The 18109-nt window shown below is 38.9% G+C and overlaps 3 protein-coding genes across 4 annotated transcripts; 2 read left to right on the forward strand and 1 right to left on the reverse strand.

Moving 5' to 3' along the window:
- Nucleotides 1–7919: 7919 nt before the first annotated feature.
- Nucleotides 7920–9204, reverse strand: fahd1 (fumarylacetoacetate hydrolase domain containing 1). The gene has a single exon (XM_038699923.1). It carries the CDS (start codon nucleotides 9111–9113, stop codon nucleotides 8367–8369), a length of 747 nt encoding a protein of 248 aa, XP_038555851.1. The 5' UTR covers nucleotides 9114–9204; the 3' UTR covers nucleotides 7920–8366.
- Nucleotides 9205–9339: 135 nt separating this feature from the next.
- LOC119889023 (hydroxyacylglutathione hydrolase, mitochondrial-like) lies at nucleotides 9340–13493 on the forward strand. The gene is made up of 9 exons (XM_038699873.1): nucleotides 9340–9497; nucleotides 10000–10184; nucleotides 11081–11145; nucleotides 11341–11458; nucleotides 11578–11686; nucleotides 11829–11932; nucleotides 12145–12246; nucleotides 12361–12440; nucleotides 12586–13493. The coding sequence occupies exons 1-9, from the start codon at nucleotides 9431–9433 to the stop codon at nucleotides 12683–12685; spliced, it is 930 nt and encodes a 309-aa protein (XP_038555801.1). The 5' UTR covers nucleotides 9340–9430; the 3' UTR covers nucleotides 12686–13493.
- Nucleotides 13494–14094: 601 nt separating this feature from the next.
- On the forward strand, nucleotides 14095–18078 carry LOC119889038 (hydroxyacylglutathione hydrolase-like protein). Of its 2 annotated transcripts, XM_038699889.1 has the most exons (9): nucleotides 14095–14248; nucleotides 14438–14579; nucleotides 15068–15132; nucleotides 15242–15359; nucleotides 15490–15598; nucleotides 15851–15954; nucleotides 16227–16328; nucleotides 16951–17030; nucleotides 17400–18078. In XM_038699889.1, the coding sequence occupies exons 2-9, from the start codon at nucleotides 14475–14477 to the stop codon at nucleotides 17560–17562; spliced, it is 846 nt and encodes a 281-aa protein (XP_038555817.1). In that variant the 5' UTR covers nucleotides 14095–14248; nucleotides 14438–14474; the 3' UTR covers nucleotides 17563–18078. The 2 variants fall into 2 exon arrangements, with proteins under 2 accessions (XP_038555817.1, XP_038555821.1); XM_038699893.1 differs by lacking the exon at nucleotides 16227–16328.
- The last annotated feature ends 31 nt before the right edge of the window (nucleotides 18079–18109 follow it).

Genomic DNA, 18109 nt, shown 5'->3' on the forward strand with positions numbered 1-18109 from the left:
TCATGTGCTAAAGTAAAGCTATTGCAAACTGAGGATATTTTAATAACAAATTATATACATTTACTGGCCACTTTATTAGGTACATCTAGCTAGTACCGGGTTGGACCCCCTTTTGCCTTCTGAACTGCCTTAATTCTTCGTGGTCTATTCTTTAGTCTATATTGACATGACAGCATCACACAGTTGCTGCAGATTTGTCAGCTTCACATCCATGATGCGAATCTCCGGTTCCACCACATGCCAAAGGTGCTCTGTTGGATTGAGATCTGGTGACTATGGAGGCGATTAGAGTACAGTGAACTCATTGTCATGTTCAAGAAACTAGTTTGAGATGATTTGAGCTTTGTGACATGATGCATTATCATGCTGGAAGTAGCCATCAGAAGATGGGCACACTGTGGTCATAAAGGGATGGAAATGGTCAGCAACAATACTCAGGCAGGCTGTCACGTTTAAACAATGCTCAAAATGTGCCAAGAAAATATCCCTCACATCATTACACCACCACCAGCAGCAATGAACTGTAGATACAAGGCAGGATGGATCCATGCTTTCATTTTGTTTACACCAAATTCTGACCCTACCATCTGAATGTGGCAGCTGAAAGCGAGACTCATCAGACCAGGCAACATTTTTTCATTCTTCTATTGTCCAATTTTGGTGAGCCTGTGCGAATTGTATGCTCAATTTCCTGTTCTTAGCTGACAGGAGCGACACCTGGTGCGGTCTTCTGCTGCTGTAGCCCCTCTGCTTCAAGGTTCGACGTGTTGTGCGTTCAGAGATGGTATTCTGCATATCTTGGTTGTAGAGTCGATATTTAAGTTACTTTCATCTCTGCCCATTCTCCTCTGACCTCTGACATCAGCAAGGCATTTTCATCCACACAACTGCTTGAAGATATTTTCTCTTTTTCGGACCATTCTCTGTAAACCCTAGAGATGGTTGTGTGTGAAAATCCCAGTAGATCAGCAGTTTCTGAAATACTCAGACCAGCCTGTCTGGCCCCAACAACCATACAACGTTCTATCTGGCATCACAGCTATCTAGCTACCTACAAAACTTACTTCCAAGGCCAAGGAGCACATCATAATAACTAGGTAACATTAGTTTGTGGGGTTATGGGTTACCATAAAAAAAAGAAAAATAAGGTGTTTCTTTACTGATACAAACATTTCTCCAAAGGGCTATAGACTCCACAAGGTACCATTACGTTTCTCAAACACCATAGTCCATCCATCCATCCATCCATTATCTATAACCGCTTATCCATGCAGGGTCACGGGGCGGGGGGGCTGGCGCCAATCCCAGCTGACAATCCCAGCTGGCGAAAGGCTGGTTACACCCTGGACATGTCACCAGTTCATCACAGGGCTGACACCTCAGTTATTCCTTATCCTGAGTTTTTTCTCTTTTAATGTTAAAAATTCACATACTAAAAACAGGTAAGATAAAGAGCCAAAGAGGGTCTTTATACATGTAATACTAGGACAGCTAATTCAGCTCTACATTGTAACTGCACTATTCTGTTTCCTTGTCTCATGTTTTCTCCGTGGACAATCGATTGGTGAGGATGCTAAATCCTGCTAACGTTATCTTAATTTGCTAGCAACAGCTCCAGCTAATAAAGTGTCATTTCAGCCGACAAAATTGTCTCTCTCTGTCTACCCTTGTCTAGCTATTCCTCACTTCATTCAGGCGCTCAAACTTTAGCTCCCTCACAAGCACTAACTTTATTAAAACTCTCACTCTGTCTCTTCCCTCTCCTCCTAGGTCTCTCTCACACTGCTTTTCCCTCTTACCACTTCCACACAGAGACCACATGTACAGTCTGAGGCCTGCGTGTGCTGTGGCCTTTAATTACGAAAGATGTCAGCTCACTCAGAAAGCCCCCTCTTTCCTCTCTGGGTTCAGAATTAGCAGCAGAGCTCTTCTCTTTCATGGTACACTATCCTTTATGGAAGGAAAAAAAAATCTGCTCTGGTGGAACCAAAACAGGAACTCAATCAAAATCTGAAATATACACTGCAGATGTTTTTTTTAACAACATGGAAATGACCAGTACGCTGTATGCATTCAATGATTAAACCAAAAATATTCAATCAAATCGATTAACATTGAGCTTTGTTTGTGGAAACATCAGTGGTTTGCTTGCATTAGCATGCTAGTATCCATGCAAGTTTGCATGCACACACACCATTAACAAACCCTTTGGCTCTCCCCATACATCTTGCCTTCTCTAATTCCTGTCAGTATTTCTGTCACATTCCCCCTCTGTTTTATATGTCTGGCATTAGTTTTTGTGGACCTCACTAAAATTTAAATGTGGTTGGCTCACTTCATCTGTGCCAACTTTTATTACTCTGTATTACCAGTCATAGTGATAGCCACTTTTTCGCTGTGCCAGGCCAGCAGCAGGCATTAAAGATAGCTGATTTCCCATTCTGCCATCTGGGAAAAATGTTAGTATCGGTATTCACAGGACCAGCCCAGCCGTAAAGTTTTATTAAATGAGCAGGACATTCAGCATAATCTACAGTTGTCACTAAACATGGCTATGATATGACAAATCCAACTGAGGTGAAGAAAAAAAGAGCAGGAAAAGTAATTTGTATGTTGGTGTTCATGAAAATGATCTACTGCACATTTAATAAACCATTACCTCATCCAATTCTGTGATCTAAGCAAACAAGCCTTACAACATCGCCTCTGGTCTGTATGGGCACATATTGCTCTGTAAGAGCTCAGCCTTTTGGCTGCCATAAGAATCTGTAGACACCACCAGCATTAGGTCATGTTTTGTGACCCTGTCATCAATATTTCAGGTGTGAAGCAATTAACAATTTAATTTGATTCAAAAGAGTATAGTGGCGTCGTAGTTCCCGACATTTTCAGTGCAGCTGTCTGAATGTCTTTTACATATCCATTACAAATTCATTTAAAGATTCAACTTTCTACTAGTATAATAATTGAAAATTCAGAATAAAGCGGTAATTCTAGCATTCAGCAGCTAATATACAGGAATAAATATCAAAAAGACTGTTTTTATAGTATCAGAGAAACGAGAAATGCTGTATCTTAGCTTATTACTAACCACAGAACTGCATTGTTCATCAGATTTTGAAAAACAAAACTTGTGTCTTAAATCGAATGATATTGTTTTATATTTTGTCCTGTGTGTTTAAGGAAAAGGCTGGTGTTCTAAAATGTTTTTATTGTCAACAAATGCCGTGAAAAGATCCAAACCAACCATATGTTAGTTCATCTAATCCAGGCTACAATACTGTCTGATGTCCCTATCCCTGTGGCCCATTTGCTTTTCACTAGACAAGTGGGATGGATACAAAACAAACTACAGTGTTCATTGGAATGAAGGAATATGTCAATGTGGGTCTATCTGGCTCAGAGGATTAAGACATATTGACGACTCAATCAACACTTGTAGCATCATTTCCTTGTTGGTTTTGGTCTCTGGGGTTTGTGGACAGTGATGAAGGAAAAAGCAGAACAGAAAAACAAGCAAAACAGGTGCTGGACTAAGCTGGAGATATCATGGCAAAAAGTGAAAGTTAAGCCAAAGCCTCGATGCCACTGTTTAAAAGTACAGTTAATATGGTGTATGTATCTCTAAGTTTGTGTAAAATACAGATTATTCTTGATTGTATTTGCTCAAAACAACTAAAAGGCAAAGACAATCAATTACATGTCCATAAAAGTCCAAATCTGCCCTTCTCATAGGGACAGTAATTTGTTTAGCTTTGGCTGGCATGTAGCTTCCAAGGATTTGAAGCCCACAATTTATTGCGTGCCATCAATTCTTACCATTGTGGATTGGTTTGCATGAGTGAAAATAGCCCAATGTGGATTAAGTTACAGGCCACTGTGACTGTTTGAGATTAGGCGTGATGAGGGATGTATATTTTGTGGGGTGACTCTTATTTGGGAATAATGGGCACATGGCAGACTAATCAGAAACACTCCAAGGGAGGGATGAACCACTCCGAAGGCTGCGCTGAAGGATAGGCGGCTGATTTCTATACAGCAGATCCTACAAAGTAGGATTAGAGCGTAAAAGTGGTTACCTTCGAGGAGCCACAAATGAAGAAGGTTCATATAGAGGACTCCACACATTTTCCACCCGTACCGCAGTCTCCTTCAATTCAGCAAGGAAATGCTGGGGGATTTTCTCTCTTCTCTGTGGTTTAGGCCTCACAGCATCTTGTTAAATTGTGACTCCAGCTTTAATTGATGAGAGAGTAATTTAGGTTAGAGGGATTTCAAATAGTCATAGTAGCTCAACACAAATTGGGGAACTTTTTGGGGATATGGAATTAAAAACTTTTACAATAGGATTTTATAACATTGTTTTTCTGGACATGTTACAGTGCATTCTTCTGTTGCCATTTTAGCCTTTAAAATACAAACTCCAGTCTGCTTGTTGGGCCTTGATTGGAAAACTTGGACTTGGTTGGTGAGGTACTAACTGTAGCCAAAGACACTGAGACACTGTTGCCAAATGGATGGAAATATTTCACACTGAGAAAAACATCGGCATTCTTAAAATATAAATACAACTCGCTGCACCATTCTCACTCCTGTATCTGGGAAATGTGCGCACAGTGGTATGGACTAAACATGCTTACATCAAATACTGAGTTTAGTTGTTAAACCTACAGTATGTTCCATGGTACACTACCCACTTTGCCTTCCACCTGCATCTTCAAACAAAATGTTAACACACTATGTATATTCAATCACTCTGAGTAAAAGAGGCTCGCACCTGGCTTTCACGCATGGTTTCTTTTCATTTGCCAAATACCCCATTCATTATTCTACGAAAATGAATTACAGCCCTTAAGTTTACCCTATAAAAAAATCACAAATTCGTTCTTCATTTTCTCCACAGTGTTATTAATCCCCAGCCACCCAATTTTAATTATGTGAATGCACTGTAATTGTTTACATGCAGGAGGACCAATTAAAACTTGGGAAATGTGGGATAAAGACAAGGTGGATTCAATGTAAGCACTGGCTTGACATCCAAGTATGCAAATTGTAACACGTATACAGACACAGATACTTCTATTAAACTAAATTACAATCCATTTCCAGGCCACGTGAGTGCATGTCTTTTTGATGCAATATGTCATATGCATCCTGTCTGACTCTATCCTTCCAATGATTTTGTGTGTTGGTGTTTTTTTTTCCAAGAATGACCACACCACAGCACTGTCTGGTGTCAAACAGTGCAGCACGCAAAGTGAGGCATCACGATTGGTCATTTTCTGAGCACACACACACACACACACACACATACACGGCCAAGTTGTAAATCATTTTCACATGTTGGACCTTCTTGCAATACATTTCATGTCAAGGGCTGTTGTTTTATTCTGTTAAATAAAGGTCAGTGCAAAACGCTTTTCCTCAGATTCCTTTCAGTCATCTCAGGATGACATACTGTAGCATTTGTGCATTTTATAATCAAAACGAAGCTGTTTTTTTAAAAATGTTTCTTCATATAAATTAACAGGATTTAATTGTAAAGAGTCACACTCATACACACAAGTTTTGAGCGTCCATACAAACCATGGATCAACATGTTCAATCCCGTATTCATGTTCAAGTTGCTTTCCATGTGAACCTGTAACCTCCAGCAAGACAGATACCTCGATACTAAACCTACTGATGAACCGATGGCAACTAACAGATGTTTCAACACATCTGTAGTAATATGTCACATATGGCATTTACACTAGATGTAAAACAACCCTCATATTCAACCGCTCAAAATGTGCCTCTATGTAAGGAAATGTAAATGTTTTCATGTCAATCTCTAGAGGCATACAGTAGACACTTATCAACAAAGTATAACAAGACAAAGAGTCTACATAAGTCTACATGAGGCTATACTGAGGCACACTTGTGCTTTGAGCTGTAAGCTAGCATGGTCACAATGACAATGGGATTGTCATTCATTTTGCAAGTATTCATAAACCAAAGAACTGGACAAAATAAGAATCACCTAAGTCAGTAGGATTTATTATCTGGGAACCATGAATGTCTGTACCAAAATTTGTGCCAATAGTTGTTGAGATATTTCAGTGTGAGCCAAAGTGGTGGGCCAAAGAGACTGACATTGCCGTCCACTGAGCCAAATATGTATCTTCATGCCACTTTTTGCTCTGTATTAGATGGGATAGGGTAGGAAATCTCCTTTGTTTACAAGAGAATTCCCTCAAATCTCTGCTGTTTCCAACATGGCTTGATTTCACACCATAGATGACACTATTGTTAGTGCGTATTAGATTGCGAAGGCTGTGGTCCCTTGAAAGCGTTAAATGTACCTTCTCAGACTGCTGCTCGATGACACATACACCACTTCATGTGGTGAACGCTAAACCAGAGCTGATCCTGAGCTTTGAAGCTATTGTTAAAAACCTGTGAGGGTGTAAAACCTTCAGTCACACGGGGACAATGAATAGTATGATTCATAACTCATAGAAGACGACACCTGTGAGCACATGCCATACTGTGCACTGCTCTAACCCTACTCTAACGCGGTAGGGGGAAAACAGGCCACGACTACATTTCCCAGATCCCAAATCTAATTGAATCTGTCATAACTGCTCTAATGATGGACACATATAACCCCAGAGTCCCCCTGAGGGCCAGGGATTTGGGTCCTGTGAATCTTGGAGATAACATGCCCTACAGGTGTGGGCAGATGATGACACAGAGTCAGGTTACAGCAGACTGGCCTGGGACAGGTTGATGGAGGCTCTGATTGATCCTGAAAACAGAGAAGCCTGTGGGAGAATTGTAAGTGAACCTGGAACAGATGTTGAACAGTCCAAGAAGAATGTGTTTATGACGAAGGTTCACCGCCTGCATGGACAGATATACCACAGTTGTATTGAACGGTACCGGCAAGGAGAGTCGTTTTGGTGTATTAGATTGTCAAAGGCTAACAGGGTTCACTGCGCAGTTACAAAAATGTATCCATATGGTAGTTTGCTGCAGAAACGTGGTCCATCAAACTTTGGGAAGAAAACACGCCTCTGCTAATCCAACAAGCAGCAAAATGTGTTCCAAATTTAAGAATAACCACAGGTAGCCAGTGCCAAACCCTCAGTCCTCTAAACTCCCTCACTAACATGAATATCTTCTCAACTCATGTGGGATAAACTCTATTTCACATTTAAGCTTCTGAAGGGTACACTGCATAAATTCAGCCTGTGCTGCTTTACTATCATTACAATCATGATCACTTTTAACCTACCTATCAATATCATCAATATGATTTTTGGGTATGACTGATTGTGTTATAGTGTATTGGGTCTATGAGGCTTTTAATGTTAATTTTACTAAGTCACTAAGACTAAAGTCAGCTCCACTGTCAAGTTTGAATCTATTGCGCTTGCTGTATCTAAGTACAATTATTCAAGTACTGTACTTTTGTACTTCCTTTTTGTTTCCATTTAAGACATCTATTCCGCTACATTTCAGGGGGAAATATTTTGTCTTTTGTGTTTTTAACAAGTGGTCATATGTAACTATAAGTACATCTGACTCAAATACTGTACTTAAGTGCAATTTTGAGGCACAAGTATGTAGTAAGTAATAAGCAGTATGTATTATTATGGATTAAGCAAGACCCATGCATTTGTTCCAGCTGCAACATTAAAGTGATGTACACATGAACACATCAATAATGACAATACGATCATATAACATATATAATATTCTGAAATATTGTTACTTTTACTTAAGTAAAATATCTCCATTGTATAACGCAGTTCAAATTAGCTCCATCTTCACCAGCTAGTCTGCTACAATATTAACATGTATAACATCATAAGAAGAAGAAGAAGAAGAAGAAAACTTTAGCCTATATATGATAAAATAACACAGACAGTGGCCATTCTTTCTGCAATAATTATATTTACATTTTTGATAATACATTCATTATTTTACTTGTAATAAAATGTTTTACAACATATATTTTATTTGAGTAAAAGTTCAGAATTCTCCATCCACCACTGACGATCTGAAACAAAGACCACCAGGGGTTGATTGTGCAATAAATGATTTTTTGATCCATGGATTTAACAGATAATACAGTAAAACAGATCATACACTTGTATTGTTGAGATCAATGAATGTAAACAAACTGTATTTTGCAAATTTATTCCCAAATTCTGTACAAGGCAGCATAAAATTGATCAGAAATATGGTCTTGATGGCACAGCACTGCCACCTGCTGATCCACCCAGGTATTGAAAATATATTTAAAAGAATTATATTCAACTCTCCAGTAAAAACACTCACTTCATGAGTCTGCGTGTGTATTTGGCCTCATTAGTGTTTCACTGATGGTTTTGTCTGTCTATTCTGAAGCTCATGGTGACAACGTCCTCGATCCCAGCCTGCAGCTCATCGCGCTCCTGCACGGCGGAGACTCCTTTAGGGGTCCCGGTGAGGATGAGATCCCCCTCCTCCAGGGTGATGAAGTCGCTGATGTAGCTGATGAGATAGGGGATGGAGAAAATCATCTGGGACGTGCAGCCGCTCTGCCGCAGCTGGTCGTTCACCTTCAGCCACAGCTTCACGTTCCCCGGGTCAGGAATGCGCTCTTTGGGGATGAACTCACTGACCGGGCAGGATGTGTTGAAAGCTTTGGCCAGGGTCCAGGGTAGACCCTTGGACTTGCACTCGTCTTGGATGTCCCGGGCTGTCATATCCAAGCACAGAGCGTAGCCTGCAACGTGCTCCATAGCGGCGGACTGAGAGATGGCTGTGCCCCCTTTCCCGATCACCACCCCTAACTCCACTTCATGGTGCAGGTTGCTGGTGTAGTGAGGCACCAGGATAGCGGAGCCCTCTCTTACATACGCTGAAGGTGTTTTTAGGAACAGGACGGGCTCTGTAGGAATCGCATTTTTTAGCTCTTTGGCATGGTCTGCATAGTTTCTCCCAACACAGATGATCTTCCTCCCCCATTCCCAAAATCGAGATATATTTCGTGCTGTCATTATGGAGAAATATGACGGTTTCAGCCGCTCCGAAGCAGTCAGCAGCAGGTTAACTAAACTTTGACCGACAGTCTGGTTCATGAATCAACCTACGGCAAGCCTGAAAGGACATACAGAGAACGCAAAAATATATGTAACCAAAGCAATTATTTACTGCATTTGACACGTTTATCAGGTAAGATAAAAGACCTCACGTATGCTTTACTGTATGCGAATTAATTCGTCGTTAAAAAAATGCGTAAATAACCAATGTATGCACGTGTCACGTTAATTATTCACGATCCACTCCCCCAGACTTGATTGGTGGCGCCTGGGAAGGTTAAAGTTGAAGCGGAACTGAAGCAGAAGCAAACTTTTCTGGTTGATACTAATGTGAGAAGGCGATAGCTGCTGTTGTTATGTTATTCAAGTCACTAGTAGGGAGTGCCTGCACTCTACTTGGAGCTGCAACAGCCTTCAAATTTGGTACGTCCACGCGATTTGTTTAGTACGCAAACATCCACGTTAGCTAGCGTGTTAGCTTGTGTAACTTAGCTACATGAACGTTAACTAGTTAGTTTTTGTTTTGTTTAGTCGTGTCTTAAGAGGGGAGCTGTCAGGTGAACACAGCTGGCCTGTCTGACAAACATCTGCTCCTTGTTAACAATCTCCCCCATGACAGTCAAGTCAGATAAAGGCTGTGACAGCTAACGTTAGGTGAAAAATAAAATGTGATGCGTTTTTTTAAAAGCTGCATTGAAGCTAACGTTGTTTACTTGTTCTAGGTGCCATATCAGCTTACAGGTTGAGCCAATGGCTGCTGCATAATGCCATTATTTCCTGGTGTTTGTGGCTGCATAAAATAAACATTTTGAGGGAAAAGGGGATTTAATGGTGTAAAAATAATTATATAGGACTAACAGAGAGTGTCTCCACGTCAGTCTGATATTGCTGTTTGTTAAATATTGACTTGTATCCTCTGATAAAGCACCTGTGGAAGTCCAGGCCCAAGCAGCTGCTCTCCTTCACAGCGCAGTAAGGAAATCCTCTCTGGTGGAACAAGCAAATATGAGGGTTGAACTTCTCCCAGCACTGAGTGACAATTACATGTACCTTCTGATTGATGTGGACTCCAGAGAAGCAGCTATTGTTGACCCTGTGGAGCCAATAAAGGTCTATACAATGCACTGTATTTTATATATATGTATATTCCTGTATTATGGGAAAAGCTTTTTTTTCCCATTATGATAATTAGTTTCTGTAAAAGCTGTTGAGAAACTGTTGATAGATAAATGATCTGACTGAAGAAACCTCTATTTTTGGGTAATCCAGTGAATAAAATCGCAGAGCAGTCAATGTATTTAATCACCTTGATGCAAAAATAATTTAAAAACCAATATTGTCATTCATCAGCTCCTGTTCATTTATTTGCAACATTGTCCTAAACCCAGTTATCACATTATAAATAATATAGTAAAATCTCTTGAAGGTTGACACATTTGTCTCACAGTATAGTATGATGTCATATTGTCGTGGCAATTTCATGCATTGTTATAGATTAGGTATAGATTAAACTAGCCAATATTATATAAAGTTGTTATAATTAGCTCCACTTAGTCCAGCACATCAAAATGCTAACAAGTTTTTCTGTACTTTTTCTTAAGTAAGCTTTTGAATCAAGGATTGCAAATTCCTGCATTAAACATTTATTGCATTGCTACTTCCCTCACTGACTATATTATATTAAATATGTGCTTCCATTTAGGGCTACAACTAATGATTACTTTCAGTATGCTGTATTTAAATTTTTTTCATATTAATGGTATAGTCTGTAAAATGTATAATAAATGTAAAGCCCAATGTGATGTCTTCACTCCAAACTCACAGATATTCAATGTGTAATGATATTAAACATGAGAAGCTCGAACCAACAAATATTTTGCACTTTTGCTTGATAATAGTTTTACACAATAAAAAAAAAAAACTTTGGTGATGAATCTTTTTCTTTTGATTGATTAATCATTTAAGCAGTACTTAAGTGTCTGTGACCCTTTTTATGCTTTCAACAGGTTGTGGAAGCTGTCAGAAAACATGGCGTGAAACTCACAACAGTTCTGACTACTCACCACCACTGGTAAGCTACATGTTTATTTAATTAATAAATTAATATTTTATTTTACACATAGTATTATGCTGTCGATCATTTGCATATTGTAAATATGAGCATTCTAACCAACACAAATGCTCAGAAACCTTAATATCTGGATGAAACTACCCTTCTGCTGAATCAAAGAGTAGTAACAATACACTGATCATTTTCTCACCTCAGGGATCATGCTAGTGGCAATGAGAAGATGGTAAGGCTAATGCCAGGACTGAAGGTCTATGGAGGAGATGACAGAGTTGATGCAATTACAAAGAAGGTTTCTCATTCCAACAGTTTCAAAGTAAGACCATCAAACTCTGTTTAGACTGTATATTTATTTATATAGACTCACTGGTTCTACAATCAAAATATAAGGCCCCAAATGGCTGATGTTTGCTCACTGGTGTCATTCTTTGCCAGCTTGGATCACTCAATGTCAAATGCCTGTTTACACCATGTCACACGACTGGTCACATCTGCTACTATGTGACAAAAGAAAACAGCACTGAGCCACCAGCTGTTTTCACAGGTATGTCTAACCACATTAGAGCGATACTGAAGACAGTAAAGTCTAAACCAGTAAGTATTGATGCAGCCTCTGTAAGAAGTCAGCATTCTGTCATGTGTGACCATTAATGCCCTAAGGAAATGTTTTTTTTTTTTTCATGCAGGGGACACGCTGTTTGTGGCTGGTTGTGGTAAATTCTTTGAGGGTACAGCGGAGCAGATGTACAAAGCCTTGATAGAGATCCTGGGATGCCTGCCTCCTGAAACAGTAAGTATATGTACCCTAATTGTATGTCAGTGAAAGTCTAAATGTAACACTGAAGACATGAATCATTCTTAAAGTAATTTACTGAGGATTTAAGACAACAGCTCTACCTGTGTTTTTGCTGTTTTTTAAGAAAAATCTGCATTTCTTCATCAAAGATATTTGATACATCTTCCATTTTGGGTGTGACTAACCATGGTCTGTTTGTGTTTAAGCGTGTTTACTGTGGTCATGAGTACACCGTCAGCAATCTGAAATTTGCACGTCATGTGGAACCAGACAATGAAGTCATTCAGAAGAAGCTAGCATGGGCAAAGGTATTTGACTGATGTGTCACATTCAAGCAACCATTGCCTCAGTCAAGATGGTCGATCACCGAAACCGTTGTGAATAAAAAAAAACAAATACTTTGAGTCCGTGTGTTTCTGTAGGAGAAATGCAGCAATGGAGAACCGACCATCCCGTCCACTTTGGCAGATGAATTCACATTTAACCCCTTTATGAGAGTAAAGTATGTAGAGCATGATTTAATACTAATTATTTAAGAAGATTGCATCCAAAAATGTTTTGTCACAAACTTACAACACATGTATCTGTTAGTGTAGTTTGTTCAGAGGTAATTACTCATATTTTTATTTATTTATTTTTTAATCTAGAGAGAAGTCCGTGCAAGACCATGTAAAGCAGACCGACCCGATTGAAACTATGAGAAGTCTCCGGAAAGAAAAAGATGGCTTCCGGGTGCCGAAGGAGTGATGTCCACTGCACTCATGCTGACTTTTTCTGGCCAACTGCTTACAACCGTGCGAGCTGTCAACAGTATATTAATCTGCAATTCATCTTCAAATCCATTTCAAAGCACAAACTTTATACCACTATATTCAGCCCTTATATGGCTTTAAATTATTTTAGTTGTGTTTGGTTTGTTGGTTTGTTTGTCAGATGTTGAGTGATAGTTTTAAGGAATATATGGCCATTAATTCAAACACTTCAAATAAGAGAAATGAGTTTGTTAATCTGTAAATGGGAGTTTTAGAGTCTATTTAGTATTATGTTGTAACATATTGATGTACAAACTACTATTTCATGAAGTGTTCAAATTCAAAAACTTTAACAAGACAGGGAGCCTGAGGAACAAATGTCAGAATATGTGTAAAATTTCTGTAAATTGATAAAGTAATTTCTGTAAAGATTCGTATCAATGTTTTATTCTGACCTGGAATGTTGAATGGTATGCGACTTATTTCCATATTTCCTTTGAAGCCGATAAGATAAGATATAACTATTAATACCCTGTAGGGGAAATTTCGGTCGACATAGCAGCACAAAGTTAAGTTTGGTTGTTTATTACGTAAAGTGCATTTTTATTTCTTACTTCATTGAAAACCATTCTGTTTGCAAAGCATTGTCTACGTATTGGTGTGTCAGCATTAAATGTTAGATATCCTGAATGCTGTTGCATGTAAAGTACAATCTTACAAAGAATATTGCATGATGTTCGTTTGAAAAAGCAAACACATTTATTTTAATTCAGTAGAAATAAAAGTCTCACATTCAAAATGTACTTTGAAGTATCAAAAGTATGTCATTAATGTCACTAATGAAAGTGTTGTATTATCAGATATATCATAATTTCATTATTACAGGACAACAGTAATAACAGTTAGGCAGCATTTTAATGTAGCAGGTCTACTTGAAGCTACAGTCATTCCCTGCACAACAACACAGATGTCTTCACTTAATCTGGCTGACAAAGTACTTTTTCTCTCGATATGTAGTGAAGTAGAAATATAGTAGAAAATATATTCAAGTAAAATACTTAACTAATATTTGAGTAAATCACTACTAGTAATACATAATGAGAGTGTTATATTCCTTCTAAGTATTTTACATCCAGATTTGAGTCATTCATCACAATTTTTAAAATCAAAGATAAAAAAAACAACTAAATTCTTTATTTTCAAGCAGGTTTTGGTGAGCATGTGTTTCAAGTCTAATATTGGGCACAAAATACTGAATACTAACTCGAATTTAAACGTGACACGTTCATACAGAACAGATAATTTACATTCATTAAGAACATAGTAAAATAACAATGCGATAAATAAGGGAAGACACAATATGTTATTTATTTAGAACATCACAAACTGACACTGTTGAGTGTTTCCGGCTCGATTAAAATGTCTTGGATTTGATAGCCCTGGCTCGATGATGTCGCGATAACTTCCCGGTCCGAATGCAGAAATGTACAATAATGATTTTCGGGGCATCACAGCCGCACAAGGATAAAACAGCCTAATCGCAATCATTTAATCTGAGGTAACCATGTTTTTCTGGACGTGTGTAGATTGTTTGATTTGTCTTTAATGTTCAGGCTGAGCTTCATGACACCTGCTAACAGAAGTGTACAGTTGAATGTTTTTATTAGCATTAACAGAATTAGTGATAAATTAAAAACTGGTGCAGATGTCGATATAAGTAATGTTTACTAATTAAGTCTTCCTTAAGTGTCACGCACTGTGGTGCGCATGCGTTTGAGGGTGCCATGAAGGTTAAGGTGATCTCCATCCTGGAGGACAACTACATGTACCTGGTGATTGAGGAGCGGAGTAAGCAGGCCGTAGCTGTGGACCCTGCTGTACCACACCGGGTGAGAGACAGAGACTTCTGTTTGGTATATATTGGGTTTGTTTTGTTTTTTTTGGTCTGTGTTTGGACAAGTAACAAAATAATAAAACATAATACATTTATCAGAAAGGATTGGCATCTCACTGATATAAAAAAATATATATATTTGAACAATGAAGAAACCAAAAAACAAATTACCATTTATTACACTGCTGATTATTATCTTGATTAATTGGTCTATAAAATTTCAGAAAATTGTGAAAATATCCTTCACAATTTACTAAAGGCCAAAGTGATGTCACCTAATTGCATGGTTTTGTGCGACCCACAGTCCAAAAACAGTCCAAATATATTGTGTTTACTATCACATAGACAAAGAAATCTCCCCATAATTTAGAAGCTGGAACCAAAGAATGTTTACCACTTGTTGCTTGAAAGATAACTAGCCCTAATGAGATGCATACATATGTGAAGTGCTGCTAACAGGTGGAAATCTGTTTTTTTAAACAGCTGCTAGAAATAGTGAAGCGAGAGGGCTTGTCTCTGACAGCTGTTCTCACCACACACCATCACTGGTGAGACTGTTTGGCACAAGAGGGGGTGGCCATGACTTAAAGTAAATCAGTAATACCAGAACAAATAATTGCTAAAGTAATGATTAACAAACCTGTTCTCACTAATCAGGGACCATGCTCGAGGCAATGAGGCTCTGCTGAAGGAGGTTCCTGGGCTGAGGGTGTTCGGGGGAGATGATCGGATCGGGGGTCTGACGGATAAAGTCACCAACGCCCAGGAGCTCAAGGTGCCCACACAGTAACAGGATTAAAATGTCTCCACCTTGACAGTGCTCCAGTTATGATTTCAAAATGCAGCTTTTCCTGTTGCGTCTCTGCCATATTGTCTTCTTACATTGTGTTTTCTCCATTTTGCAGTTTAACTCCATCAATGTGAGGTGTCTGTTTACTCCCTGCCATACCTCTGGTCACATGTGCTACTTTGTTTGGGAGGATGAGTGCACTGACGCCCCTGCTGTGTTCACAGGTCTTTGTCTGTAAACGTAAAGAGCTGGCGAACCAGTTGAAATCTGAGAATAAGTTCTACTTAAAGCTTATACCTGTACAGTACACCCACTGTATGTAGGCAAAATCAATCATAAATTGCATTAATGTAATAACTTATTTTTGAGTGGCTAGAGATATGAATCTTTGTTGTCCAGGACATTGTCCATTGTTCTTGTTGTATGGGATGACCGGGACTGACCACTGCCCTTTGCCTGTCCTTTCTGGTTGTCAGGGGATACGTTGTTTATTGGTGGATGTGGGCGGTTTCTTGAGGGTACAGCAGAACAGATGTACCACAATCTCACTCAGGTGCTCGGCTCCCTACCTCAAGACACGGTTAGTGGAAATAAGAGATATTTGTTGTGGCTTTGTGCAGCCCGCACAGGGTTAACAGCAGCTGACATGACCTCAGATAAGAGCTGGTGTAAGACTGAGTCACAGTGATGAGTAAACACTCATACAATGAGGGGATTGAGTGCAGCCTGGCCCTCTTTTCTCCCTTCTTAGTACAGAACCTCTCAAAAATGGCACAAAGCCCAGTAACTCTACTGCTAGGTGTGAGTTAACCAGAAATCCTAGCTTTAAATCTTTGCTCTGTTCATCTGTAGAAGGTGTTCTGTGGACATGAGTATACCATTAAGAACCTGAAGTTTGCCATGCTGGTGGAGCCAGAGAACGAAAAGGTTAAAGAGATGCTGAGCTGGGCCAGGGTGAGCAATACAAGGACAACTGCTGAAAGAATAAAGCTTGCGATGTTCTCTGCTTTTGTCAACAAAAGACAAAAACTTTAACGGTGTATTAGTCTGTCTCATAATGCTGTACCTTCCTGTTTCAGCTCATGAAAGACATAAATCTTTAAAACCTGCTGACAAATGTATAGTGTCAGTTTTTTAAATAACTAATTTAAATAATTTCCTAAAACCGCTGGGCACTGTAGTTTTTAGCAAACATCACTCAAAAAGGAGTAAATGGAGCATTTGCTGGGGACTATTTTCAGCTGTGGATGAGTACAACTTTTCTGTTCCAGTGAGTATTTCCAGACAGTGCTTGTGGGATTGAAGCAAAAATAAACTTCAGTGTTCATGTTGAAGGTAATGAAATTGGCTTAATGATGTGTTTTTAATAGTTTTTATACAAAAATGGAGGTCAATGACATAGTGAAAGTGATGTTTCAGGCTTTGGCTGCACAGTTAAATTATTCAGATAAATTAATTGTTGTTTTTGCTGACAAAAACAAAAATATAGAACATTGCAAGTATAATCCTTTAAATACAGATGAGAGATATTAATAGTTATTTTGCAGAGTTGCCTCACAAATCTTTGTTTCTGCAGGCAAGAGATGATGATGACAAACCCACAGTGCCATCTACCCTAATGGAAGAGTTTGACTACAACCCTTTTCTTCGCCTCTCGTGAGTTTAGATATTTCTACACAGTATGTATGAAACATGACAGGCTGGGTCAGGTGAAAAAATGTCTCCAGCCATTTCAGTAATGGCTGTAGAGTTTGACCACCAATTTTAAAAATGGGATTCAGGGAAATTATGCTTGTTTTGTTGTTTCTTGCAGCGACTCCCTCAGCCACTCTTTTAATGATGAATCACTGTGTAGCAGTGCTATAGAAATACTAATTTATATTTTTAGTCTACTTGAAATGTTGGTAAAACTGGCAAATTTGGTGAGCCTGTGTTTCAAGATTAATCAGTGGTTTTCTAAAATCAGAAAAAACTAAATTGTCTCAGTCGTTAATCTTTCTTTCTAATCCTCTTCCTTTACTGTAGGGAGAAAGGAGTACAAAAGTTCACAGGGAAGACGGACCCCATAGAGGTGCTGAGGGTCCTGCGGAAGGAGAAGGACAAATTTAAGAAGCCCAAGGAGAGACTTCCTCCTCATGCCATGTTGGCTTTGGAATGGGGGCTTCTCAGACCCAGTTTGAACAGCTGAATGCAGCAAGACACAAGACTGTACAGTGTGATGTTTGTTGCTTTAACCCTACATTTAACCAATTCACACTGCTCGGGGGCCTGGTTGACTGCCATGGACGCGTGTTGTTTTTGTAATTATAAAATAATGTCTGCACAAAAAGGCCAGTATAAAGCTGCTTTTATTAAATATTCCTACAACCTAATTAATTAAGGGTTGGTCTCCCAGTCTGTTAGGAACTGTACCAAGTAACATCTGCTAATACTAATGTACATGTGTTTTGTGTATTTATTGCTTTAAATAACTGGTTTTGGGAGAAAAATAAGCTTAATTTTTATATGGCTTATTTGCATTACAACAGTTCTTTCATTTTATTTTCTGTCAGGTGACCTTGTGACTGCCAGCGCATAGTAGAACAAACATGCAGTGGACATCGCTATGAATCTAAATAGCTGCTTCTCCTCACGGTTTGCGAGCTTATGCAGTAACTGTACCTCAAGAGTCAAGATTATTCAATAAAACATCTGTCTGAATAAATATGTTGGATATATTCTTACCATCTTTTAAA

This window comes from Micropterus salmoides, unplaced genomic scaffold (genome assembly GCF_014851395.1).
Source record: "Micropterus salmoides isolate LMB-PRFRI ecotype aquatic unplaced genomic scaffold, ASM1485139v1 Ms_hic_scaffold_10, whole genome shotgun sequence".
NCBI lineage: Eukaryota > Metazoa > Chordata > Actinopteri > Centrarchiformes > Centrarchidae > Micropterus > Micropterus salmoides.